The sequence below is a fragment of the Halteromyces radiatus genome, assembly GCF_025201355.1.
Source record: "Halteromyces radiatus strain CBS 162.75 chromosome Unknown BX664scaffold_9, whole genome shotgun sequence".
Lineage (NCBI taxonomy): Eukaryota > Fungi > Mucoromycota > Mucoromycetes > Mucorales > Cunninghamellaceae > Halteromyces > Halteromyces radiatus.
In genome coordinates, this window is record NW_026251695.1 from 397,587 (window position 1) to 425,313 (window position 27,727).

The following is a 27,727-nucleotide window of genomic DNA, read 5'->3' on the forward strand; positions in this document are numbered from 1 at the left end:
CCTATGATTCCATATTAATTAGTACTTCTAGCTTGATACTGCTATTGTCTTTTCTTCAATCACTTTCATCGCATCGTTCCCATTATAGTCAGTAAGAGTGAAGCAATGTAAAAGGTCAAAAAAAAAAAAAGAAAAAAGAAAGAGAAAAAGCTAACAAGTGCGGAAGTACACCAAGACAGCAGCAATAAAAGCGACATCCATTTCAAGAAAGCCCATATTTTATTTTATAACGTCACGAAAAATATATTTCTCGTGACCCGACAAAAAACTTTGAAAACACTATTAAGTGGAAGTCTTCCCGATGTTTGGTTTGCACCTGTCGGGGTCTCTCCCTATTTTCATTGTATTCTCACTTTTAATCTTTTTTTTTTTTTCCTCCCCTTTGCCTCTTTTCTTTATCTTTTCTTTATTACTTTGGTTTAATTTACTTGGACAATATATTTTTATTGTTAGTTTTATTTCTACATATATATTTTTGGAATGAACTTGCTTTCACGTATGCGCGTCAAGTACCAACAATCTTGGGATTCTAATCGAGGACCAGCCAGTTATTTTGGAGTCTGTTCAATATTATTATCAATAAACAACATCTCAATACAAAGATGATTGCCAATGCTCACACAAGGAAAAAAAAAGAAGTAAGAACATAAAATAAAGAGCAACATTATTATTAACCATCAACTTCTTTGTTTTTACTTTTAGAAGGTCGCTGCAACAGAAGAGGTAACATAAAAAGATAAAAAACATACCAAAGTCAAATTAAAAAAAAAATATTATTATCTTTCACACAGGCAATGAAGCAGCTGAATGACAGCGGAAGATATGATGGACTGATACACTGTTGCACCTGCTTTCGGTCGTTTGACGACAAAAGTATCTTCTACAGTGAGAAGAGAAAAAAATACACGAAGTTTTGCGCGACCTGTCGTCAAAAGGACAAGGATGTAAGTAAAAAGAACAGTATGGCATGAATATTGCATTGGAATTAAGGACTAATATCTTATTTATTGTATGATCCCCTCATATAGCGACGAAAGAAGAATACAAATAAAGCCGTAGATGTAGGTGCAGTATAAAGAAAAACCAACCTGAAAGAAAAAGACGTCTTGGAAATAACGCTGTCCTATAGATGATCAAGGAAGTCAACGAAGACCTTCAAGCTGGCAAGTCTATCGACAACACCACTACGGTTAAATGCGCCAGCTGCATTCGAACGGTGCCTCTTTCTGATTTCTACAGTGAGAATTTGAAGCAATACTTCCATACTTGTAGCGAATGCCGAACTGTGGGACGCTCCGTAAGCTGACGTAATCACTGGATAATATGTGGTAATTGGAATGATAAATTGATTAGGTTTTACCTAAAAAAAAAAAAAAAAGGCAAATGCAAATTGAAACTTATCGATATTTTATTTCGCATTTTCTTTAGTCAGAGGTAACATGCATGAATTGGAAAAAAAAAGAGGATGATGGAATAGTTATTGTTGTTTATAAACATTATGCTAATTTTTCTCATACTGTATCTTACCTAGATCATCGACAACCTGGATCAGTCTCTCAAGGATCGTTCTCAGGTCGACAACATCAAGATTCGCTGCAGAAGATGTTTTAACGAATGGAATGCAGAAAGCTTTTTTTTCCCATTGCTGAAGGAAAGTACACGACAGAATGTACGCGTTTTCGCGATGCAAGACTAAAGGTACGTAACAAAGCATATTATATACTGTACAAGTTCCTGCTACTTTAACATAATTTTTTTTTATTATTATTCTACACAGAATGGCTGTTGTATCCGAGGTTTATGGAGTTACAATTGATATCATAGATTCAGTAACACAAACTCTTTTATTTAATACCAGATTAGAATGGCAGATTAATATATCAATTAGTATTTTTTTATTTTTATTAAGATACTCTTTTCTCTCATCAATAAACTATTAATCAGTTTCATTGTATTTCTCTCTCTCTCTCTCTCTCTCTCTCACTATTTTTTATTTTATTTAACTAAACATCACAATGGCGAAAAACACATACTTGCCGCTATCGTAAGCTAGAAAAAAAAAAAGGTAAACTCAAGTATTGGCTTCCACGATATCAACATAAAGATGTACAAATCGATCGGTTAGACTCTCGATTCGGATACTACCACTGGAATGTAGTCAGTTCACGTCGAACATGCAAGTAGTAAGTCAACTGGGATGATTCGTTAATTTTTTTTTTTGTTTGTCTAATATAATATATTCATCATTTATTCATAGGTTCTTTGGACACATTCCTTTTGACAAACATATGGGAATCAATAGGATCATGCAATTCTGACTCAATTCTGGCCCAGCTCCGAGTTCCCTTTATTTATTTTTCTTTTTCCTTTTTTTTTTTTCTCACCCTCTCTTTTCGTTTATTTTTTTTTTTTTTTTTTTTTTTTTTTTTTTTAGTTTTAGAATGCAATTATTTATTTGAAGCTAATAAAGAATTATCTGTTATCTTCGGTCAAAATTTATTCCTTACGTTGTTTTATTAAGTTCTCAACATCGACTAATGTTATATATGTTTTACCTCTGGCTTGTCTAATCTGTCTGTCCGTCTGTGCTGATATTTACCAATGCTTCTGTCACGTTCTTGATACTTTAGTGTTGACGACTTCCAAACAATCAAAACGATTTAGAGTAGCATGACTATCCGATGGAAACAGAAACAGTGTGAATGCCTTTCCTTTGAGGACCTAGTTGAATTCATCAAACATAAATGAAATGTAATCACTGGAGTATAATGGAACTGGAAACCAAAGAGAGACAACCTCCTTCGACTGTCGGGCAAATCGAATAGATAGATAGTCAGATTGGATACATAGAAATCAATATGCAGGTCAGATTCCTACACCTCAACATAGGCAAGAGCAACTCCAGCCAAGAAGACGATTTTTTTTGACTGATACTATCATATGAAAGGTAACAAATTCGAAGTGTTACTGCGATTACAGCAGCTGCATAACGAACATCTTCGAACAAGACCAGCAATCATATCCGGAATGACATACGACAACGACGACAACAATGATAATAATTAGATAACGGAGGACAATAGGTATGGGAGCTGATGAACTCGTATTGGATTTTTTTTGGAGGAAGAAGACTTTATAGAAGATGGATGGACAATACCTAGATGATAACAATGACAACTGCGAATTTGATAATCTTGATATCGTTAATCATCGGACATACTTGACTTTGATGGAACAGCAACCGCATGAAGAGGTCAAAAAGGCGAGAAATTCAAGTCCATCACTAATACAATCGAAAATAAGTTTGAATCTCTTTATTTTAGTTTACTTATTTTAGTAGTCCTACTTTATATATATTACATTATTCATAATCTTCTTGTCATTAAAATCTCCTTGAATAAAGTTTTTTTTTTATTTTATTTTTAGTTCATGATGGTTTGTGCATGATGATAGATCAAAAATAGGATACGGCAATAATCGCGATCGCTCCTTTCTTATTTTTTTTATGCGTTTTCGTGATAGAAAAAAAATTATAATGAATCAGTGATATAAAATAGTTTAGTACAACGATCTTGGTTCTTTACATCATTCACTTCTACTCCTTGTTGGTCAATCTACTTTTTTTTATCTCGAAAATCCAAATGAACTGATAAATAGAAATAAAAATAAATAAGACTGAAAGATGGAAAGAGTTGGTGTCTAGTCACTACCTTTTTTTTTTCTTTTGATAAATCTGTCATTTGGCTTATTCATGAAAAAATCGATCTATAAAGTCCTTTCATTCTGTAATATCACATGGAAATGAACATGTACCTCTTTTATTCTTTGTTATTCACTCAAAAATAGTCATCATTGCACCAAATTTGGACATAACACAGAAAAATCCATTTTCGTTCAGTTCACCTTCTTTAATTTACAGATTATCATTGCACTTATAGAGTAAATTAAAAAGAAGTCAATGTCACCATCCAGTCGTCATCATTGGCATGATCTTTTCAATCTTATTTCCCCCTTTTTTTTTTTTTTTTTTCAATCATCAACTATCTATCATCCGTCATCAATACACCTTACCATATAGTTTAATTCTACAAACAAACATATTTACCAATGGATATCAAAACATATACCCATTATAATCATTATCGTAAATCAGTAACACAAAGTTGCTCTACGATATCGATAGGAATCAGAAATAAGTAAGTACGCCTTGTACAGTTAGGCTCGGGAATGAAATAAAACAGGACAAGAAGAAATTGATGTAGTGTTACTGCAATTTAGAAGGAGTATAGGAGATACTAAATTTTTAAGACAAGATACTTCGTCTCACAACTTCCTTGTGAATTTAATAAAAAAGGAACTTCCCTTGTATTATTTACAGTTACCTTATTCATTTTCTTTCCCGGTTCTTTATTTAATGATCCATCACCTTTTTTTTTTTTTTTTTTTTTTTTTTTTTTTTTTTACAGCCTTCTATCTTTATTTCGATATTTTTGATACAATGTTAACCTTCACAAGCCTATTCATCCTATTTTCACTTATCACGCGTGTATTTGCACGTAAAAATGTGACAATGCCCAAAAATCAAGATCAAATACTCATTGATGGAAATTATACGTCGGGATACTATTGTGTCAAGGATCCTGAGGGTCATAATGTACAAACGATTGAAGGTGATGATATGCTTTTGTATAGGACAGACACAGATTCAAACAATGTGTATTTAATGTGCTCCGATAGTGTACCTGACTATGGCAACGAAGAATTGTGTGCACAACTAGAAAATGGCAAGATAAAACTTATTTCAGATCCTACCTCTTATTCTGATTTTAGATTTGTTGATCAGGGCTGTGGCTGCAGTGAATGTGCAACGTATATTGCTGCACAAGATTGGGATTATGAAGCAAGTGTATTTGCAGGAATAAACTGTGGTAATAATGGTCCGTGTGATTACGTTGATGATCAGGAGGAAAATGGTGAATTTTACGTTTATGGCGGTAGAGATGGATTTGCACAGATCTCACTACTAGCATTCTCTCCTTGCACGGATGGCACAACAACTATGAACAACTTTTATTTTAAAGATGGTGATTATATTCTACAAGCATGTGATGATGGGATGTCTAAGGATGCATCTTTTTGTGTGGCAGAATTAAGTAGTGTTTCCTCCACCACAGATTGGTATTTTAAGAAAAGCCCAGACGCAAAGTACGACAACGTAGCTTGTGCCTAAGTGCCTCGATTTATTTTATTTTATTAGTATTGAAGTCTTTAAACTCTGCTTCAAAGTATTTTCCAAAAATAAATAAACAAACGAATGATGAATAAATACTTAAGCGGGAAACTTTATTGATTAAGGCGATCTTTTTCAAACATATTGTATTGTGTTAGCATATTTTCATCCTTCCTAATTTGGAATACCATGTAGCTATTGTACGAATTCTATTTTTGGGTTGATCGGAAGCATTTCCGGATCAATATATACCAAAAAAAAATAGATGGTTGGATTCAACAATAAGATCTGAATGTTTATTGGAAAACAAATTGTAGACACAACAATGAAAAGCTAGGATATATAATTCAAAGGAAAGAGGCAATAATCAAGTTTGAAATCGACAAAAGATGCTGTCGCGAATTATCATTTTGCAAAAAACGTTATGGACAAAACGGTTTTGGATCAATTGTATTCGGATTAGTATGGACCTTCTTATATTAGCATTTACATTATAGATGTAGTTTAGCTATTCTTGTTTTATAATAGATAAATGATGATTGTTTTTATTTTTGTTTATTTGAAAAGATGATGCGTGATGAGTATAGGAAAACATAGGGACCATTACAAGACAGATACTTTGTAAATAGAATCTTTTATTTGATCAAAAAAAAAAAGAACGAATCACAAAACTAAGTAAATAAATAAAAAAGAATGATGTTGCTGTATTCATCATTGTATGAGTCAAATGAGTGAGGAAAAAAAAAAGGCAATGTGCTTGTATTGTAAAATATAATGATGAGATATATGCGTAGCTATTATTACTACGGAATTAACCTAGTCGTCTTCTTCGTCTTCTTCAAAGTCTTCATCGTCTTCTGCATCAAAATCACTTTCATCACCAGATTCGTACCAACTATATAATAAAGAGAGAATAGATCAGTCAGCCGTGATAATAATAAACCTTTTTTTACATACAAATTATCATCTTCTTCTATTTCCACAGGAGCAGCGATCATAAAATCCTTTTCTGATGTTGGCATTTTGAATCCAGGAGGAATATCTTGTTTAGAAATTTCGACTTGTTCTAATAAGAAAGTTTTATGTTAGTAGAATTCAATAAACGAGGAACAAATAACTTACTTTTCACGATCTCATCATACAATGCTCGGTCTTTTCTAAATGCCACCTAGAAATAAAAGAATGAATTTGTAGGGTGTGTACATAAAGATAAACAATTATGTCATTGAATAGGCAACAAAACTTACTCCTGCATCGACATTGGCTGGACTTGAGCAGTTAGGATCTGCTAATAATGAGATGATTGACATAAGGACACCTATAAAAATATTTAAATAAAAAAAATCAATCAAAAATAGAAAGGATGATAATAAGTGATAACTTACTTTCTACAGACTATAAATAGGGAAGGATGAGGGGCAGGTTAGAATGACTATCCTCTTTTTCAATTTTATTTCCGTCTTAACGTACCTGTGTAGGATTCCATCTTTCCTATAATACGATATAATTAATATGCCGTTTTCATCATCTTCAAAGATAGATATATTGAATTTTTACCTCCGCTTTTTCACCACTGATAGGATCATCCCCAGGAGGATGAAGAATAGATATGCAGAGCCTACCATCATCATATACTATATTCAAAAAAAAAAAATGAGTGATATTTAACTACATTTTCTCATTTACCGTTTGGATGATAAAACTCGCGGTCAAACCGGAAAGTAGGAGGACGGAATGGATAATCATTGGTAAAAGTCATGGTAGCCTAATATTTCCCATAGGGTTGGTTAATTGGTAGAAACTAAATGGTTCATTTCTTTCTATTACCTTGAAATAACCACCTTCATAAATGGTGTTTGGTAAACCGATAATTGCTACTGACCTAGGAGAAAAAAAAGTCAATATAAAGTTATTTTCCTTTAAAACCAAAACAATAGTAATAAATGTATACCATTCAAAGATGTTATCGTTTTTCAAATCAACAACAAAACCTGGAACAGGATTCCTAATGAGGTCTAAAACAAATAATAATAATAATAATAATAGTGAAAGTGAGAAGAAGAAGAGTAAGAAGTTTCCTTTTGGGTTTACCTTTGAATTGACGTTGAAGAGTATTTGCCGCAGACGACATGTAAAAGAGGTATTTGTGAGTTAAGAACAAAGGAAGAGAGAGAGAAAAGAAAACGAAAGGAAAAAAAAAAGGGGAGCCGATAGAAGAAGGGAGGAAAAAAAAGAGTCTATTTAAAACGCCGTGACTAGATAGTACACTACATTTAGAGGACTTGCTTTTCATTTTTTTTTTCTTTTTCATTCATTTGTCCGCATGATTTTTTTTCCCTTTTTTTTCTTCTTTCTTCTTCTTTCTTTTTTTTTTTAACTGCTATGCTGGATGATAGTATAAGTCAAGAACAACTTGTATATCGTATTGATTGTGATAAACATTTTACCTCTAATGGCGCTCCTCCCATTCTTGTTTTACAAAAGGATTCTGTTAAACCTCCCATTCTTATTCTTCAAGGTATTCAAACTCACCCTTCTCTTACGCCAGGCAAGTCCGAAATAATAATAATAATAAATAATAATAATTCCAATTTCTTTCTAAATTTGATACCTGTTTTTTTTTTTTTTTTTTTTTTTAATACTCAAGTTATTAGGGATGAACGAAAAAATAAGAGTCAAGGTTATATATTACAGGATGAAAGGAAACCGTCATTATCAACAACAATAACAACAGCAGTAACAACACCTTATTTATCATCTGTACAAACTGAAACTTCCTATCCATATCCGACGACGACTAATGACCAATTTTTATACCCACCCCAATCATTTCCGATAGATTCATCACAAGATTTTTCTTCTTTTGGACAGCATTCCTCCGGCTTGGCATATAGTGACACAATACCTCCTTCTTCTTGGTCTTACAATAATCCCAACAATAGTACTTTTACTTCTCCCTCTTTTGGACACAACCCCTATGATGGCATTTACGGAACATCGGCAGATATCGACACCCGCCATTCATCCTATGGTTACACTCAAAGCGAACCATTTCATTGGCAGCCAGCGTACTACCAACGAGATCAATGGAATCAACCGTATGATGATGAATATAGAAACGAAAGGATGATGTATGATGGATCATATATGACTGGAAGAAATGGATATATGGAAGAAGAAAGAAGAATGATGATGATGATGCCAAATTATAACCAACAACAACAACAACCTATGCCATATCCTTCATCCTCATCATCATGGCAACACTATCACAACAATATCGATGATGGAGAAATGCGATCTTATATGGATTGGAATAACCATGGGTACAATTCGTTATATTATCAACAACAACAATATCCTGAATCAATGGTAACAAGTAGACGTCAACCTGCATTTCGGATAGTGAATGGTCCAAGAAGATCAAAATCTGTTTCATTTGCTCCACTTCCTGGTCAAAATTAATAGTTTATTTATACCAATAATTATATATATATATATATGTGTATTACCTTATTTATTGTTTGATTATAAAGAAATAAAATGTATTTATAAAAAAATGCTATGCAAGTTGTATAAAAAAAAATAAGAAGATTAGTCAACCATAATTTCATTTACCGACAAAAGTCAACTTTCCAATGAGATCTCTCTCTTTCTAGTGTGTGTGTGTGAAAGTGAGACTATGGGTCTTTATCATTGTCTACAAATAAATGACATGACAACCAACCCAAAAAGAACTGAGTTTCATGATCATCGACCAAAAAGGATCTCTATATGAACGAAAAATGATAAACAATCTTTTCCAACTATCAATTTTAATAATAAATAATAAATCGTTTCTCCCTTCTTTTTATCTATAAACAAAAAAAAAAAAAAAATAATGAAAAAAAAGGGTGTGGGCCAATAGGAGGAGTTCGTAGTGAATCTTTCGAGAGCGTCAGCAACCAAAAAATTTTATTGTCCCAGAAGTCTTATTTTGCCCTCTTTTTTTTTGTTTTTTGTTTTTTGTTTTTTTCCTTTTCTTTTTCTTCCTATCTCCATTTCTATTTTCACTTCTTTTTCTTTTATATATATATATTTTGGAAGGAATCCGTCATATTTACTTTTTTGTTTATTTGACTCATTTTTCCCTTCCGCTTTGTCTCTCCTTTTTTTTTTTCGTTACTTGATTTGAATCTCTTTTTTTATACAAAGGAAAGAAAACCGACGAAATAGTGCGATTTTGTCAGTAGTTCTTCTTTTTTCTTTTGTATTGGGCTATTTCTTCAATTTTTTATCGGTAATAACAACATTAGATCATTACTTATCGGTCACATACACTGTATATACTCACACAAATATATTCTTTATTTGGTTCATTATTATCTTTCATTTCGATTTATCTTTCAACAACAACAACAAAAAAAAAGACGGAAATACGCCCTTTTGACGATTGATTTTGGTGACTCTATTCTTTTATACACTTTTTATATCAGTACATCCCTACGGTACGTATACATTAGATGAAAGACCAATACACTCTCAAAACAGGAAAAAAGATGAATGATGGTGGAGAGAGTCTTGATCACTTGATTATCTATGGAAAAGAGGTGGAGACTAGTGGACTTTTGGAAAAGATCAGTACCATTATGTTTGGTGGACTAACAAGATGGGCAATGAAAAATTGAAATACAAGATTCTTACCTCTTTTTTTTTAATATATATATTTTTTATCATAGGTACTAGCAAAAGCAACACATAACTACACCGGAGACTTTTAGCCTTCCATGGCGAATCAACAAGAAATGTTCAACCCATACATGGCGGCTCAACAGGGTAATTATCAAGTAGATCCTCAAGCATCTTCGCCACAACAACAACAACAACAAACTCCAACGCAACCACAACAGCCACAACAACCACAACAGCCACAACAACCACAACAACCACAACAACCACAACAGCCACAGCAATCACAGCAACCACAGCAACCACAGCATGGTCAACCCAATAATATGATGAACATGTCACCGTCAGGTTTCCAAGGTCCACCAAATGCCAATGGTTATCCACCTCAAATGTATTCTCAGTCATTCCAACAACAACAACCTTCTCCTCAGATGGGTCAATTACAACAACAACAACAACAACAACAACAACGATATATGCCCGGTTACATGCCATCACCTCCTCCTGGATTCAATGCTAATCAAGGTTTTATGCCACAAGGCTTCCCACGACCCATGATGTATCAACAGCCTCCACAACAACAACAACAACAACCACAACAACAACAGTCGCAACAACAGCAACAACCATCGGGTGGTCAACAACCTTCACCATCACAACAACAACAACAAATGTCTCCTCAAGAACAACAACGAATGATGTTCTATAATATGGTACCTCATCCAGCCATGCAACAACAAGCTGGAATGCATCCTGGTATGTCAGCTCATCAACCTCCTTTCAATATGCCTCGTCCTCCATTGCAAGGATTCAACATGCAACAACTACCACCTCCTCCTCAATTTACCAATGGAATGAATGTTCAATTACATCAACAAAGGATGCATCAATATCAACAAATGGTTCGAATGCATCAATTACAATATCTCCAACATCAATCTCAACAACAACAATCCCAACAGCAAGCTCATCCCCAATTCCGTCCCCCTCCTGGTCAACCACAACATTTTCAACATCAATTTAGATCTTCAAATGCCTATCCTGGTCCACCTCAGCAATATCAATATTATCAACAACAACACCAACAGTATCAACAGCCTCAACCTACTCGTCGATCAGGAAGACAAGCCAAGAAGAAGAAACCATTATATGAAGATTCCTCTGATGAAGAAGATTTGGTAAATGAATTTATTTCTCCTATCAAATATATATACATATGTACTGATTCGTTTTTTCCTTTTTTTTTTTTTTTTTTTTTTTTTTTTTAGGATTTATCTGAAGAATCGGATACTGAAAAAGATAGTGATTTTGAAAGCGATGAGGATGACACCAAGAAACGAAAGAAGAATGGCTCTGATGAAGAAGAAAGCGTTGTTATACCAATGGGAACAAAGGTATGACTTTTCTTATCTTAACGATAGGTGAATCAATTGTTAATCATCTCATTTTTTTTATTATTATTATTTTCCTTTTGTATTATAGGAATTTGAACGTATCCTTGATTATCGAAAGAATGATGAAACTGGTGAAGAAGAATTATTGATCAAATACAAGGTAAAAAAAAAAAAAAAAAAAAGAAGGAAAAAAAGAGGGAAAGGGATTTCACTGATCATTTATATATATTTGATTGATAGAACACAAGTTTCCATCACGTCGATTGGGTACCATTGGAACAAATTGAAGCTGAACATTTGGGTAAACATCGGGTCAAGAAATTCATTCGAAAATGGGAAGATGATGGTGAAAAAGGCGAAGATTTCCGTGAATATCTCAAGTTGGATCGTATTGTGGATGAAGGTGAATTAGAAGATCCTTCTACTGGTGATCTCAAAATCTATTATCTTTGCAAATGGAATGCTCTATTTTATGAACACTGTACTTGGGAAAAAGAAGAAGATGTTGAAGCGGTAAAATATCCAAAGAAAAGAAAAAAAATGAAAATTGTACTCATATTGTTTGTATATATAGATTGATGAACACAAGGTGGAAGAATTTCATGAACGTCGAATTATTCCTGAAGCCAAACAAAATCCTCCTCCTCCACGTCCTGATCTTAGTCGATTTATGAAATATGACCGATCTCCTTCGTAAGTATTCTATAAAAATTAAATCATGGTTATCATAACTTTTTTTTTCTTCTTTATTTATATTCTTGTTAGGTATCGGTATGGAAATGAATTACGGTCGTATCAATTGGAAGGGTTGAATTGGTTACGATTCTGTTACTACAGTTTCAGATCATGTATTTTGGCAGATGAAATGGGTCTTGGTAAGGATGATAAAAGTTTTACTTTTTATATGGGAATGACTGAACTTTTTTTTTTTTTTTTTTTTTTTATCAGGTAAAACTGTTCAATCTGTTGCGCTATTGAATGATATTTATCATGTTCTTGGGATTAAGGGTCCATTTATCATTATTGCACCTCTATCAAGTAAGCATTTTATTGAAATTCTATAATGATATACATTTGAACTCATTCCTTTTTTTTTCAGCCATTCCTCACTGGGAACGTGCTTTCAAGGCGTGGACGGATTTGAATGTCGTTGATTATCGTGGTAGCAACTTTGCCAGAAACTTGATTGTGGATACTGAATTCTATTATAAGGATGCCGAAAGTAATAACATCCCTGATCGTTACAAGTTTGATGTCTTGATCACAACATATGAAATGGTAATCAACTGGATTTGATTTTTTTTTCCCATTTACTGATATACAATTTTTTTTTTTTTCGTTATAGGCTTCTTCCAGTGCTCCCTTACTTAGCAAGATTCAGTGGAAATGTGGTGTATTTGATGAAGCTCATCGATTGAAAAATAAGGTATGCATTGAAAATAGGAGATACGTTGATACTTACTTCTGATTTGTTTTCTATTTTTTTTTAATTTTAATTTTCAAGCAATCTAAAGTACTTGAAATATTAAAGACCTTTTATATGGAACACAAACTACTATTGACTGGTAAGTCCTCATTTTTTTTTTGTTTTGTTCATACCTACATTTATACTAACCTTTATTAACATATATTTATAGGCACTCCATTACAAAACAATTTGGATGAATTATATAGTTTACTCAGCTTTATGCAACCTGATGTCTTTAGCGATGAAAATTACTTTTTTGCAGAATATGGATCTTTACAAACGGCAGCTCAAGTGGAAAAGTTACAAGCTTTATTGAAACCCATCATGTTACGTCGATTCAAAGAAGATGTGGAAAAAACTATTCCTGTCAAGGAAGAAACAGTGGTAGAAGTGGAATTGACAAATCCTCAAAAGAAATGGTATCGTGCAATTTTGGAAAAGAACTTTAGTTTCTTGAAGAAAGGTGCTAAAAGTAAGTTATATGAATTAATTTGATGACATAACAAATTCATTTTCTTCTTTTTATATAGCCAACAAAGAAATGCCTCATCTTCGCAACATTATGATGCAATTACGAAAATGTTGTATTCATCCTTATTTATTGGATGGTGCTGAAGAAGTGATTGTATCCGAATGTAACGCCAAAACTCCTCAAGATCAATTCACTTGTTTGGTTCAATCCTCTGGTAAATTGGTAAGTCCAAAAAAATGAATAAGATGATGTCATACTAATATATATATATATATTATTTGTAGGTGCTCATCGATAAACTTTTGAAGAAACTTATTCTTGGAAATCACAAAGTGCTTATTTTCTCTCAATTCACAAGGTACCAAAAAGAAAAAAAAAGAATAAAATGAAAGAATGAATAACAAACGATTTTTTGTTATTTTATTATAGCTGTTTGGATATTCTATCGGATTATCTTCGACGACGAAAATATGCTTTTGAACGAATTGATGGCTCAATCCCTGGTGATCAACGTCAAGCTGCTATTGATCGTTTCTCAACATTGCCTATTGAAGAATCATTCGTCTTTTTGTTATGTACTCGTGCTGGTGGTGTTGGTATCAATTTAACGGTAATTTTATTTTAATATTTCATTTAAAACCATGAAGGAGGCGATACTTACCTTATATATATATATATATATATATATATACATAGGCTGCTGATACTTGCATTATTTTCGACAGTGACTGGAATCCTCAGAATGATTTGCAAGCGCAAGCACGTTGTCATCGTATTGGTCAAACTAAACCTGTCCAGGTAAGAAATAGGATATATGATTTTCCATCAAATATTAGATAGTAACTTTTTTTTTATAAATTTGTTTATTTAGATTTACCGTTTGATTTGTGCAAACACGTATGAAAAGGATATGTTCGATAGAGCTGGTATGAAATTGGGATTGGATAAAGCTGTCATGTCAAGATCTGGACCTACTGGTGAACCTGATAATGGACAACCTAATAAGCATGAATTGACCAAGCAAGAAATTGAAGATCTATTGAAAAAGGGTGCTTATGGAGCTATGTTAGATGATGAAGCCAGGTAATTACATCTAAAAAAAAAAAAAAGAGAAATGAAAACTCATTCCATTTTTTTTTTTTTTATTATGATAGTACTCAATTCTGTGAAGAAGATATTGATCAAATTTTGGAAAGACGTACAAAGGTGATTCGACATGAAGGAAATGAACAAGGATCAGTATTTTCCAAAGCAACCTTCTCAGCTGGTTCTGGTGATGTGGATGGTGTTGAATTGGATGATCCTGACTTTTGGGAAAAATGGGCAGCCAAGGCCAACATTGATACATCTGAAGCTCCTGAAGAAAAGAACAAATTGATTCTTCAATCTCCTCGACGACGACGCAAAGTAGAACGATTTGGTACCAAACATGTTGACAGCAATTATTCCGACAATGAAAATGAAGATTCGGATGCCTACGAAGATGAAGACGAAGACGAGGAAGAGGATCAAACAGCTACCCGTGGTGGTATACTTGGTCGACGCGGAAGACGAGCAGCAAGTGCCAATAGCAGTAAAGCATCCACACCAACAACACCTCCAGCAAGATCAACACGTGGTGGACGAAGAGGTGGTGGACGAGGTCGTGGTGGTCGGGCTGGTGGTCGTGGTGGAGATACAAGTGCTAAATTATGGACCATGTCTGAAAAAGCGAAATATGGACGCAAACTGATGATCTATGGTTATGGTGCTTGGGAACAAATGAAGGATGATTTTCCTCGTCGAACAGAAAAGGATCTCAAGGCAGTGACAAGGGCGTTGATGCGGCATACTCTTCCTACTCTTAACAAGGAATCTGAAGATGACAAGAAATTGGCGGCTGATATCGAATCCATATTGACATCAGATGCAAAAGAAGAAGTCCCTGATGATGACACTGTCCCTTATAAGAATAGTAACAAACGACAAATCGCTGAATTTAGGTCATTTTTGATTGATGCTACTGATGATTATATTGAACATATTGAACGCAAAGGTAAAAATGATATAAATATATGTAAAAGAGGGATTGACATTATATTTTTTATTTATTTATTTATTTTGAAAAAGGACGAAATATGTTATTACGTATTCAAATGTTACATACAATTCGGGATAAAATTGTACCAAGTGTTTGGGAAGAAGCCAAGAATATGTCGATCCCTCACGTGGTTGGTGCACGACCAGCAAAATGGTGGGGTAAAGATGAAGATCGTAGTTTATTGCTTGGTATTTGCAAACATGGTTATCAACAGTAAGTAGTTATTTTTTTTTTTTTGATTGGTACTGAATTTTTTTTTTATTTTGTAGATATATGGATATTCGTAATGATCCTGAATTCTGTTTTGCTAAAAGGAAATATTTGGATCAAGAAGAAAGTGGTTCGAATGGTAACAAGAAAGAAGATGAAGAAGAAGATGATGATGATGGAGCGGAATTGGATACTGTAATGGACGATGCCAAGGAAGACAATGATGGCAAGGATGCTGAAGATAATGAACAAGGCGATGAAGATACTGTAAGTGGATAATAATGATGAAGCATATGAATGTTAACCTTTTTTTTTTTTTAATATAGGTATATGTATGGCCATCTCGAGCAGATATTGGATTACGACTTCGAAGAGTGATTATTGCTTGTTTACGGGAAAGTAGCCAAAATGAACGAAAACGTAAAGCACCGGAAAAGACACCTATTCGACGTACACGACAACGAAAAATCGCGGCAGCACCTCCTGCACGACGTGGTGGACGAGCAACACGAGCTTCAGCCAAAGCATTTTCAGCATCACCAGCCCAAGAAGACAGCGATGATTCCGAACGAACCACTTCCCTTATCGCTGGCGATGATGGTGACCGTCTACGTGTGGAAAATAATCTAGACATCGGTGACAAGACGATGATTGAGAAAATGGCCAATGTACCTATGGACAATATCAAGTCCACCGTAGCCAAGGATGAACTCAAGGAAGAACAGATGAATGAAGAAGACAATGAACAAATAGTCGAAGACAATGAACAAGTAGTCGAGAAGAAGGAAACATCATCAAATGACACAATATCATCACCACCATCTACTCTCACTAATGGCCATTCGGACAACATACCACCATCAAACGACACTTTAGAAGTAGAACCATAATCAATCTTTTATTGTTTGGCTGGAAATCATGAAAAAAAGAGACAAAAAAAAAAAAGACAATATAGACTTCGCACACCTTGAGTCTTTTTTTTTTTTCTTTCTTTTTTTTTTCCATTGATTTTCTTATTATTATCCTCCCTTATTTGTTTATTTTAGTTCTTAGTCAATCCCTCCTGTTTACATATACAAAATACTAGATTCCGTTCTTCTTTTCTTTTTTTTTATATATTATTTTACATTTTTTTTTTTATATACAGTCAATAAAATATTACTTGAACACCCTAGATTGGTTAACTTGATTTAATGCTGTGTCATCACACATATATTTTGTTCCATTTACTATATATTGAATGATCCGTCATTGTCTTTCATGCTCCAGCCGTCTTTCAAACATATCATGGTATAAAATTCTTGATTTCCGAAAAAAAAGGATTTATTGATAAAAAAAAAAGAAAAGAAATATCAAAAGGTATTAAAAAAAAAAAGAGGGGGGAGGGAGAAAAATGCCAAAATATATATACAAAAAAGAAGGTATGATGAATGAAAAAGGAATGATAAAAATAAATTAGATACTTTGATGACCAGCACTATAATAATTTTGATAATACTGATTCCAACCATGAATAGCTTGACCTGCCTTGCCACCAGCAGAATAAGGAGAGCCTGCCACAGGAGCTGGAGGTCGCATCATTAAAAGATCATAATAACCACCATGAATGGGTTGAAATCGCCATTGATTGTCCTGTTGTTGTTGATACATACTATAATAAGAGTCTTCCTTTTGTTCTTGTTCTTGTTCTTTTTCATTTTCATGAGCCCATTCTAATTCAATAGGTTGTCCTTGAATATCAAATCCTTGTAATGCAAAGATCGCAGTACTTGCATTTGCATGTGTATCCAATCTAAATAAATAAAGGATCCGTGTAACTATCATCAACGGTTTTTATGATGGACTTACGTTACAGTGGCACCATATTCATCCATCTCGATATGAGACACATAACCATATTGTTGAAAATGTGACACGAGGTCTTGTTCTAATAAAAATAAATGATCAGATAAATAATAATAATAATAATAATTTTTTTTTTTTTTTTTACCTGAGACTTGTGTCGGTAAGTTTTTCACATACACGGAAGTATTGTAAGGAGGGGTCTGGGCAAATATTTGTTCGTACGACCGATTGTTGGAAGTGACACGAAAAGTGGTAGAAGGATGCATTGGAGTATTAGAGAAGGATGGTGTAGGTGGAGTGGAAGGTCGAGAGGTATAAGGAGAAGACAATGTTTCTAGAATATGATGATTGGCCCAATAACATTGAATTTGTCCTAATGTATTTGTTTGTCCATTCATTTCTTTCATGGCTTGTTCAGCTTCTTGTTTGGTTTCAAAATCAATGGTTCCATGGTCTGCCATGACTTCCACGTGTCTAATCATTTAAAAAAAAAAAGATAAATAATTCTTGGTTTTTTTTTTTTTTTTTTTTTTTTTTTTTTACATTGGTGAAAAGGATTGAAATGCTGATTTTAATATAGAAGAAGTAATATCTTGACCAAGTCCATAAACATGAATAGTATAATAATGATGTTTCTTTGTTTGATTTGACCATTGAATATGAATTTTCTAATAATAACGAGGATGAGAAAAAAAAAGATGGTTTCACAAATGACATTACCTGACCCAAGATAATTCTTCCATCCATTGTATGTAAAACTTGTTCAGCACCTCGACGTTCATGAAATTCAACTAGTCCAGATTGATTTTGAGTCTATTAAAAAAAAAAGTTTTAGCTCTCCGATCAAACTAAAATAACATCATCATGTATGTATATATCACTGATAAGATTAGATTTTTTTATATATTCTAAACGTGGGAATCTTACATTGATTTTGACATGATGAACAGGAGAGATCATTGAAAAAATATCTTTCAACATGTTTTCTGTGACTCGTTCATCTAATTGAGTAATATAAAGAGTAGTTGTTTGATGTGGCATAACAAAATAAAATAATAAAAAAAAAAAAAAAAAACGAGATACAAAAAGGAGAAAGAGAGAGGTGAAAAAGGGGAGACAATTCCATTTATATGCGGAAAGTCAATTTATAACGTCATGGAAATGGGGAGGGGGTGCAGATGACAAGCATCTTTTTGATTGGAGGACAAAATCAACCCAGAAGAAATAGATAAAATTACTCCCACCCTTTTTAAAGCCAAAAAGAAGGTTCTTTTTTAGTACGACTTTTTTTTTTTTTACAGTACAGTACTGGATTTTTCCATTCGCTTGGCGGGTGACCAGATTTTTTTTAACGTGCAAATAAACATTTTGACATTCATTGAAATATGCGTTGCTACGGGAAGATTATGTCTTTATGAGTGGGGCGATTTTCAAAGCCCGGTATTTTTCTTCTATGGCGAGGGCGAGCATATATATATACATATATATTCAGGAATCATGATATGAAGAAAACATTGATATATACGATAGTATTACTGGGACTTCCTCTTTGCAGATGATGAAAAAGAACCCTGTTACCTATTTCCTTTTTTGATTGATCACATCTGATGTTTCCATCCAAAAAGCTTGTTTATTGAAATGTACAAATGTAATAATAATATCACTAAAAGAAAAAACTATCCTATATGCAATCAAGCCAAAAAAAATACCTCAATGTGGATGATGGCATTGTCGTTGGTTGAGTAAGAGATCCTTGAGACCTTGTGATATCAATCCATGCATGGCTTCAGTAGTGATTTTTGAACTAAAAAAAAAAAAGGGAAGATCATTAGATCCATATCGGCTTGTCACACTCCATCAATCCATTCTTTTAATCTATATTCTTTTTTTTTTTTTCTTACCTATCCTTTGTAACCTTGCTTAATTGACTTCGATCATTCTTTTTGCGATCACCATAATAACCACCCATACGACCCAGCATACCATAGTTTGTTTGTTCCAATTTCTGTGTTAAATCAGCCATTTGTCTTATAGCATACTCCCGATTCTAAATTTGAAAAAAAAGTATTAACGTAAATATAGATTTTTCTTTTTCATTTGTATATCAACTTACGGTCAAAAGAGGAGATTGTGATAATGTATGTACCCAGTATTTATTCCATAACACTTCCAATAACTGATTATCCAATGATGATTTAAAGTGGGAAATCTCCAAAGGATAATATCTATAGAGGAAAAAAAAAAGAGAGAACATGAAGAGGGATGAATTCAATATCTTTCCTTTTGTATGTAAATATATGTGCAGAGAAGGTTGATGATCAAAAAAAAAAAAAGACTCACTCTTTTGCATGAACACCAAAGTCTTCAATCTTGTCCAATGGAATGGTTTGATATTCAGTAGGTTCACTGTCGGTTGGTTTGTATCCCTATATATACAAATATATAGATGAAAGAATTAATCCATGTTCATTCAATAGCATTTGTAATTTTTTTTTAATACCTTGGGGTACGTTCGAAAAGCACCGATTTCTACTTTGCCAGCAGACATGGTTCGATTAGGATCAATCTAAAAAAAAAAAAAGGTTGAATGATCATCAAGGAAGAAAGAAAATATGTATCATGTCACAAAAAAACAACAACTTACTACAACGGCCACAAAAGGTTCTTTATATTGTTGATTTAAACTTTGAGTACCCACATCAATCCCGGATAACCAACAACCGTAACCATGATGAGAATGATACCAACCAATGACATTTTCCAATCGACCAACTTGTTTGCTTTGTTCCATATAAGTCACCGTGTATTCATACGCCTCATTTTGTGCATTAACGCGAGTTTCTGTACCTTCTACTGGTAACGCAAACGCATCCATTACAATCATAGTATCCCCTTGTACTTTACCTTGCATCAGTCCCATCACCTCCATGTTCCCCCTGACCGTGAATGCATTACCTATATTTATCAACAATAAAATAAAATAAAGGTAAGATAATGCGTTTTTTTTTTTTTTACTGTTGAACCTCTTACCATCTTGATCAAAGCTATAGCAGATATTTTGACATGTTTATATTAATGAGGACTAATAACAAAAAAAGAGAAAAAAAAAGTTCAGTATTTTTAAAAATAAATATTCAATAATAATAATAAATATTTTGACATGTTTATATTAATGAGGACTACAGTAATAGAAAAAAAGAGAAAAAAAAGTTCAGTATTTTTAAAAATAAATATTCAATAATAATAATAAAAAAAAACTCACTCTGTTTTCCATGGTTTTTGATTGACTTAGTCTCTATTTTGTTCTGCATCGTAATAATAAAGTTGGTCTTGGATATCCACAACGTTATTTTCCAATTGCCAATTTTTTAAAGCTATTTGTTCGTCCATCCTATTTAGGGAATTAGTCGGTGTGTATATATATAGATATATAGATATGTGTGTGTGCACGTGTGAATGAATGTAAGTTGAGTTGTTGTACTATGGAATAAAAAAAAAAAAAAAAAAAAAGAATACCCTCAAAATTGGAAGATACGTGATTGGCTAATTATCTTCTTTTATTTGTTATATGTGACTCCGCTTCTTTTATGGCAGAATAACTTAGTCCTTTCTTCTATGTAAAATTTTATCTTCATTTTCTTTCTTTTTTTTTTTTTTTTTTCTATTGACGTTTAGTTTTAGTATATCAATCAGTAGTCTTTAGTAGTTATACTTTTACTCAATAAAGATGTTTTATTTTGTTACAACCGCTTTATTGCTTGTCTACGATTACTTTTACTTCTGAAGTATTCATCATGCACCTTTTCTTTTAGATCTATTCTTTCATTTTTATACATGCTTTATAGATACTGAATACGATTATACGGGACACCTAGTTGAATCACACTGGCACTACCGCTGGTACATGCCGAGCACCAGAAAAGAAAAGAAAATACTGCAAATACACATTTATTTTTTTTTTTTTAAAAAAGAACACACCTGCCACCCTTTTATTTTATTTATAAATTTTTTTCGGAAGATAGTCTATCGAAACGAATTATCGAGGCCTGCGGGAGTGTCGAGAAAAGCCATTTCAAAGGTTGCGTTTCGCGTTCTTACAAATGCTAGGATAAATGCCGAAACAAGATGCCCATGTAATGGCGACTAGTAACTTCATCAAAAAGCCAACAATTCAGCCATAAGAATACACTTTTATTTATTTTTTTTTACCAACGCAAAAAAAAAAAAAAAAGGACCTGGTCCACAAAAACATCCACCTCGTCCAATCAGAGAAGCTTTTTGGACCTGGTCCAACCAAAAAAAAAAAAGGACCTGGTCCAATCAGAGAAGCGCCTAGTGCATGCAAAAATTGGACCTGGTCCACAAAAACATCGACCTGGTCCAATCAAAAAAAAAAGGACCTGGTCCAACCAAAAAAAAAAAAAAGGACCTGGTCCACAAAAACATCGACCTGGTCCAATCAGAGAAGCGCCTAGTGCATGCAAAAATTGGACCTGGTCCACAAAAACATCGACCTGGTCCAATCAGAGAAGCGCCTAGTGCATGCAAAAATTGGACCTGGTCCAATAAAAAAAAAAGGACCTGGTCCAACCAAAAAAAAAAAGGACCTGGTCCAATCAGAGAAGGGCCTAGCGCATGCAAAAATTGAACCAGGTCCAATCAGAGAAGGTTTTTGGACCTACAAAAAAAAAAGGGCCTGGTCAAAATGAAAAGCAAATTCTTTCTTTTTGTCCTTTTTTTAGAATGAAAAAAGTAACAAAAGAACAAGCCATTTGCATGCTATTTTGCAAAGAATATAATGATGAAAATGTCGTAAATCTTGGAAAGCGTTTAAAAGAAATGGAATTAGAAGTCTGTTATATTCATGATCCAACCGAACCTGTTTTAATCCCAATTCGTTCGATATCGGTAAATCCATTAAAGTATCACCTGTATGTTCCTCTTTCCATGAACAAGGGAAGTAAAACAAACAATGACAATAGTTGAAATGCCTGCATACTACTTTATTTATATTTTTGTCCTACATATCATTCAGTATTTATTTTCCAATAAACGCTCTGGCGCTCCGCTGGAGCTTTTCGAAATCAAAGATTTGTGTGGACTCTAGATTTTCTTTGGAAGGTGTGGACTATAGATTGTTTGGAAAGTGGGATTATAGATTTGATTGGAAGGTGTGGATTATAGATTTGATTGGAAGGTGTGGATTATAGTTTTTTTTTTTTTTTTTTGAAAAAGTATGGACTATTGATTTGACGAAAAGATGTGGACAATACATTTGATTGGAAGATGTTGATTATTGGTCTGATGGAAAGGTGTGGATTATTTTTTTTTTTTTTTTTGTTTTTGGGAAGGTGTGAATTATTGATTTGATGGAAAGATGACATCACAGATCGCTTTTCTCCTATCTAGGCTAGAAAGGATATACAGTAATAGGTAGACTTACCTTTTTTTTTTTTTTTATAATAAACATAATTATTAGGTCAAATAGGTAGAATTTAGGACTTCTATATAGAGTTGAATAAAAATTGGTTTTCTAGGTAGAATTTAGGGTTTCTATGTAGAGTTGAATAAAATATTGTGTTCCTAGCCCTAATTTGGAAGGAGCATATTTTGCCCACAGGCTCGCTGAGCGAAAATTATGCATTGCCAAATAAAATAAAAAGGACGTTTGTTTATTTTTACTCTTCTTCTTCTTACTTTTATCACGTTATTGTTCCTTTTTTTTTTCTTTCTGTTCTATGTTTACCTTTTAAGACAAATCAAAGTAAGGTATGGAAATAATAATAAAAGATTATCTATACATACATTCATTGTATTCATGAACTGACTGAATCATTCTTTTTTGCCGTGTGTGTTTATACCTTTTAGTTAAACAAAGTGAACACAAGTACCTTTAACCTGTTATATGCTGTATTACTCATGTTTAATAAGGTAAATCCATTTCATTATGTCACCAACGTTATATGATATTGATCTCTCTCTTTTTTTATTATTTGAATCTGTATTCTAGATATAAATATGACGATTGTAGTAAGTTAAACAAAAAAAAAAAAGATAAAGATACAGTTGTTCTCTAACCTTTTCTTCTTTTTATACACGAATCATTCCAACCTCTTTGCTATATGCTTTTCTCTATGTGCTTTTACAGACATTCACTCTTATTAGTTGTAAGTTTCAAAAACAAGTTCTTTCCTCTTCTTATTTCTAACTCTACTTTTCTTCTTTTTTTCTTTTATACGCGTTCTTTCGACCTTGATGTTTTTACTACAACATCTGTCCATATAGGATTATCGTTCTTTCTTCTTCTCATCCTTCTTACTTGGGTATCCTGGACAATGACTATTACTGAATATACGTCTGAAAGAAAGAAAGAAATCTAGATACACGAAGATTGATCATTATAGTTTCATGTCAATAGGATACTACGAGAAGTGGCTATCCGTCTGGATCAGCGAAATGGATGAACAGGGTGTATTATAGGATTCAATTGGATTCGACTTACAATCAATTAGAGATATCTTATTGGTCTTTTTATCCTATTCTGGCTTAAAGCATTAGTGATTCTTTTTACTATCATACTTAGTATACAGTTATACACATTTACAATTCTTTTTGTTTAATAAAATTATATTCATTGTCACTATTTACAATCATTACTTTTTTTTTAATGTTATCTATCATTTCCTTTCAAACAACTGTTTGTGTGCCTGTGTTCCTTAAATAAATTAAATTATATGAAAAAAAGAAATATATTATGAAGTCGTTCTCTTTTTCATATATTTTTTATCACTTTTTCTTTAATATCAAAAACTAACCTTACTTCTTTATAAGTACTTTACTTTCGTTAGTACATTACAACATATTCTTTCTCTCTATTATATATTACTTTGGCACATCGCCTTTACCTAGTCGGACTTCTCGTTGCATTTTTATTTATTTCGTTTCCTAACAATTTTCTTTTTCTACCTTCTCTTTCCTTTTCTCCACACTTTTTTTTTTTTTTTTTTTTTTACTCCTGCGCACTTTGTTCGTCTCTCCATATTGGCTCATGATAGGTAACATATAAAATACAATGACAGAAATGGATTCTTATTTTATTATTGTCAATTTAAAAAAATAAATAAAATAATAATAATAAAATAAAAATAATAAAATAAAAAATAGTATAAAATACAATTAGTTACTTGTTTTATAGTTAATTCATTCTAGTGTCTACAATTTCAAGACCTCTTCTTGGTTGGACTCTCTCTTTCTTCGGATTCCATTGCACAGCAAATGCAATTCAATTATGCACAAGTATTTTTGAAGGACCTTTTTACTGCTTGGTTAGTCTTCCTTATGATATTTCAAAATTTCTTTTCTACTTGTTTGGACTCTCTCTCTCCCTCCCATCTGTCGCTCATTGTGGTGATGTTCTCTTCAATATCTCTTTGCTATTTGGTTGGACTCTTTCTCTCTGTTGTTTTTTGTATCTGTAGATATCAAGATTGTCGTCTGTACAACCAAACTAGTAAGTTGCACAAAAAAAAAGAGCATCAACCGATATTACATACAATCACTTGCTTCTTTCTTTTTTTTTAGATCCTTCTTTTTATTGTATTGTTATTGATACATTGACACTGGCGCATGATCCAAGGTAATATGTATATGTAAAAGAAGAAGAAAAAATGAACAACATCGATGGATTACTACTCATTTTGTTGATTCTTTGTTATCTGTTAGGTATCAGAATAGTGGTCTATACAGTCAACTGTCGAATGGTCATCATTACTTTGTACTTAGCTTTTGGTCAGACGAAGATCATGGTGTATTGATCTTTGTTTGTTTACGGGCAATGGACTTGGTCGAGGATGATCAGTCTCTAGAATCGTTTATGAATCTAGTGACTGAATTTTGTACTCAAGTAGGTGGAGGGCAAAATGCAACACGTAGGAAATTCAGTTATTGTCTGTTGATCGTGTTGTTTCATCCTGGAGTCCTTGTTAAGTCCTGACATTTGCGGTATTTGGTTTGGAAAGATTATTGAAGATCATATCAATGACTGATAGTGGAGCGCTATACGTAAGACGGTACAGCTATCTTTCTTGATGATCTGAAATTGTCTGATAACTGCATTTGGTAAGCCTTTATTTCTCTCCGAGCCAACTGTTATGATGACATTGGGTTTACTGGTGGTACAAAACGCTCGATGGTGCAGCCAAGGTAACTTGTACATGGAAAAAAGAAAAGAAAAAGAAATAACATTGATAGATTACTGCTCATTTTGTTGATTTTATCTGTAGCTTGCTAGATTATCGTCTATATAATAATGGTGATACAAACATCCAATGATATAGCCAAGGTAACATTTCTATAGAAAAAGAAAAAGAAATAAACATTGATGGATTACTACTCATTTTGTTGATTTTATCTGTAGCTTGCTAGATTCTCGTCTATACAATAAAGGTGATGCAAACATTCAATGATATAGCCAAGGTAACATTTATATAGAAAAGAAAAAAAAAGAAAAGAGAGCATTGATGGATTACTATGCACTTTGTTAATTTCATCTGTAGATTGCAAACCATACAACAAAACCAAGATCGAATGCCTTCTACGTTGGAATGGCTCTGTTATCCAATTGAAGTGTCTGTATCAAATAAAATAGTCCTACCCAAAGTGCAAGTCATGATCATCGTCCTGGTGATAGCATTAGTTGTGATTCTGATCGTAGTTCATGGATATTATCGATTATAGTGTAGTTACTTATTATTTTAGTTATGTAGTATAGTTATGTAGTATAGAATATTTGTAGTGATGAAATAAAATTATGATTTCAATAGTATATTTGTACTGATCAAATGAAATTCCTTGTTCTGGAGGTCGACCATACCTATATTTCAACCGTAATAGTGTCCTACCTAGATTTAGTATATTTTTGTCATAGATTTATTGAAGTCAAATATTTTTATTATTTCTAGGCCTAGCTATTTAGGGGGGGTCCTAGAGGTCCTAGAATGCATATCTAGGCTAGAAATTGTATAGGAGTCCCCTAGACGTCATAGTAATGTTTTCTGATGATGTGGACTACAGATTATCTTTTTAGAGGATGTTTTCATTAATCATCAATCATCATCACCAAACATCGTCAAGAGGAGGAGAAAATAATTTATCGTTTTATTGGATATTGAATATATATATTATAAAAAAAAAAAAAAAAAAAAAAAAAAAAAAACTATAGAAGGACGTCGCGATATACAATATTGGCAGTTTGTGGTTGAGAATTGCGAAATGGTTGTGGGGTTGCCACTCGAAGATTTGACGGATCTCTTGATCGTGAGAGAGCTACATACAGTTGTCCATGGGCAAACACTTGATCTTTCAGATACACACCTACATAGTCCAGTGATTGTCCTTGACTCTTGTGGATGGTCATTGCAAATGCTGGTCGTACAGGGAATTGTCGCCTTCCAAGTTCTTTTGCTCCGCTGATAACCACTTGAAGATTCCCAATCGGTTCGTCATGATGCTGATCTGCTGCTGTCATGAATTTAACGGCGTAATGGTTGTTGTCATGGATGATTTTTTTGAAGAAGTTGGACGGTTTCAGGCTTCAAATGAGAGATCAAGCTTGTTCGCCGTTGCAACTGTTCAGAGGCATCATGAAAGTAAATCTATCGTAGAGAGGAGAAAAAAAAAAAAAAGAGGTTAGTGGATGATGATTTGATTTAAAAATATTAAATTTATATACTTGCCTGAGAAACATTGGACTGTTGATAGTTGTTTGATCGTAAAGCACCAATACAGTGGTAAATGGTTCCGTCAATTCTGAATGTTGTTGGTCTGTTGCTACCTTGCCAAAGAAGACTTTGATCCACATTTTCCACGATGGACGCAACGGCAAACAAAGTATTGTATGATCGAATGTTGGTGTGGAAATCCGCAATCGTTTCATTTGTGGTTCTGTCGCCAAGTAACATGTAAAGCGTTTCTTCTGGAGGTGATGTTGGAAGTGGGAGGTTGATTTTACCATTTGAACAACATAAGCTGAATTGCAGACGGGTTGATGTTGCGGATTGAAGTCAATGGATACTCCCTTGAGCATGTACTGTGCCAATAACCTTCATATTCCCAGTAACAATCATATTATCCATCACTATAACGTTTTCCTTGATACACATTAGCGTTCCGCATGTTGAACAGATAGTTTCGGAGGGAGTAGATGCCGGTGATAGTTGCGACCTTGATCGTCGCGAACATAGGGACCAAAAACAGATTCTGGGACAAATGAAGTAGAAGAAGCAGCTTGATTGTACTGTGCACCTAGACGCTCGTCGATGATGTTTAATTTGTTGAAAGGACATGACCTGTTATGTGCACT

At 33.3% G+C, this 27,727-nt stretch overlaps 10 protein-coding genes across 10 annotated transcripts; 6 read left to right on the top strand and 4 right to left on the bottom strand.

Annotated features, from left to right (window-relative positions):
• Positions 1–498: 498 nt before the first annotated feature.
• Positions 499–1,924, top strand: BX664DRAFT_362029 (uncharacterized protein; the record flags this gene model as incomplete). The annotated part of the gene is made up of 7 exons (XM_051548278.1): positions 499–558; positions 703–723; positions 792–944; positions 1,029–1,061; positions 1,130–1,297; positions 1,429–1,698; positions 1,778–1,924. 6 exons carry the CDS (start codon positions 499–501, stop codon positions 1,609–1,611), a joined length of 618 nt encoding a protein of 205 aa, XP_051396606.1. The 3' UTR covers positions 1,612–1,698; positions 1,778–1,924.
• A 2,550-nt stretch (positions 1,925–4,474) lies between these two features.
• On the top strand, positions 4,475–5,420 carry BX664DRAFT_341693 (uncharacterized protein). The gene has a single exon (XM_051547044.1). It carries the CDS (start codon positions 4,499–4,501, stop codon positions 5,228–5,230), a length of 732 nt encoding a protein of 243 aa, XP_051396607.1. The 5' UTR covers positions 4,475–4,498; the 3' UTR covers positions 5,231–5,420.
• A 425-nt stretch (positions 5,421–5,845) lies between these two features.
• BX664DRAFT_341701 (ubiquitin-conjugating enzyme E2) lies at positions 5,846–7,447 on the bottom strand. Its single transcript, XM_051547045.1, has 11 exons — positions 7,322–7,447; positions 7,182–7,245; positions 7,058–7,112; positions 6,917–6,995; positions 6,788–6,864; positions 6,701–6,721; positions 6,616–6,625; positions 6,478–6,548; positions 6,353–6,398; positions 6,188–6,296; positions 5,846–6,125 (listed from the first exon to the last, which is right to left on the bottom strand). The coding sequence occupies exons 1-11, from the start codon at positions 7,359–7,361 to the stop codon at positions 6,047–6,049; spliced, it is 651 nt and encodes a 216-aa protein (XP_051396608.1). The 5' UTR covers positions 7,362–7,447; the 3' UTR covers positions 5,846–6,046.
• A 107-nt stretch (positions 7,448–7,554) lies between these two features.
• On the top strand, positions 7,555–8,790 carry BX664DRAFT_341702 (uncharacterized protein). The gene is made up of 2 exons (XM_051547046.1): positions 7,555–7,778; positions 7,878–8,790. The coding sequence occupies exons 1-2, from the start codon at positions 7,613–7,615 to the stop codon at positions 8,693–8,695; spliced, it is 984 nt and encodes a 327-aa protein (XP_051396609.1). The 5' UTR covers positions 7,555–7,612; the 3' UTR covers positions 8,696–8,790.
• Positions 8,791–10,370: 1,580 nt separating this feature from the next.
• Positions 10,371–16,517, top strand: BX664DRAFT_286343 (SNF2 family N-terminal domain-containing protein). The gene is made up of 20 exons (XM_051541703.1): positions 10,371–11,076; positions 11,167–11,292; positions 11,381–11,452; positions 11,533–11,805; positions 11,867–11,985; positions 12,058–12,167; positions 12,241–12,330; positions 12,392–12,570; positions 12,638–12,718; positions 12,797–12,857; positions 12,930–13,232; positions 13,291–13,454; positions 13,517–13,590; positions 13,662–13,842; positions 13,929–14,030; positions 14,104–14,315; positions 14,387–15,267; positions 15,342–15,525; positions 15,582–15,789; positions 15,849–16,517. Exons 1-20 carry the CDS (start codon positions 10,375–10,377, stop codon positions 16,410–16,412), a joined length of 4,686 nt encoding a protein of 1,561 aa, XP_051396610.1. The 5' UTR covers positions 10,371–10,374; the 3' UTR covers positions 16,413–16,517.
• Positions 16,518–16,844: 327 nt separating this feature from the next.
• BX664DRAFT_388856 (uncharacterized protein) lies at positions 16,845–18,435 on the bottom strand. The gene is made up of 6 exons (XM_051549498.1): positions 18,295–18,435; positions 18,088–18,180; positions 17,911–18,035; positions 17,513–17,841; positions 17,371–17,449; positions 16,845–17,314 (listed from the first exon to the last, which is right to left on the bottom strand). The coding sequence occupies exons 1-6, from the start codon at positions 18,406–18,408 to the stop codon at positions 16,978–16,980; spliced, it is 1,077 nt and encodes a 358-aa protein (XP_051396611.1). The 5' UTR covers positions 18,409–18,435; the 3' UTR covers positions 16,845–16,977.
• A 642-nt stretch (positions 18,436–19,077) lies between these two features.
• On the bottom strand, positions 19,078–20,865 carry BX664DRAFT_341717 (JAB1/Mov34/MPN/PAD-1 ubiquitin protease-domain-containing protein; the record flags this gene model as incomplete). Its single annotated transcript, XM_051547047.1, has 8 exons — positions 20,710–20,865; positions 20,391–20,400; positions 20,012–20,322; positions 19,868–19,933; positions 19,708–19,793; positions 19,481–19,592; positions 19,269–19,414; positions 19,078–19,171 (listed from the first exon to the last, which is right to left on the bottom strand). The coding sequence occupies exons 1-8, from the start codon at positions 20,755–20,757 to the stop codon at positions 19,078–19,080; spliced, it is 873 nt and encodes a 290-aa protein (XP_051396612.1). The 5' UTR covers positions 20,758–20,865.
• A 1,127-nt stretch (positions 20,866–21,992) lies between these two features.
• BX664DRAFT_341718 (uncharacterized protein) lies at positions 21,993–22,581 on the top strand. Its single transcript, XM_051547048.1, has one exon. The coding sequence runs from the start codon at positions 22,003–22,005 to the stop codon at positions 22,351–22,353; it is 351 nt and encodes a 116-aa protein (XP_051396613.1). The 5' UTR covers positions 21,993–22,002; the 3' UTR covers positions 22,354–22,581.
• Positions 22,582–24,641: 2,060 nt separating this feature from the next.
• BX664DRAFT_341722 (uncharacterized protein) lies at positions 24,642–25,001 on the top strand (the record flags this gene model as incomplete). Its single annotated transcript, XM_051547049.1, has 1 exon — positions 24,642–25,001. A coding segment is annotated over one exon (204 nt), but the record flags the coding sequence as incomplete, so codon positions are not given.
• A 1,877-nt stretch (positions 25,002–26,878) lies between these two features.
• BX664DRAFT_204620 (uncharacterized protein) lies at positions 26,879–27,426 on the bottom strand. The gene is made up of 2 exons (XM_051540136.1): positions 27,102–27,426; positions 26,879–27,020 (listed from the first exon to the last, which is right to left on the bottom strand). The coding sequence occupies exons 1-2, from the start codon at positions 27,324–27,326 to the stop codon at positions 26,919–26,921; spliced, it is 327 nt and encodes a 108-aa protein (XP_051396615.1). The 5' UTR covers positions 27,327–27,426; the 3' UTR covers positions 26,879–26,918.
• Between the last annotated feature and the right edge of the window lie 301 nt (positions 27,427–27,727).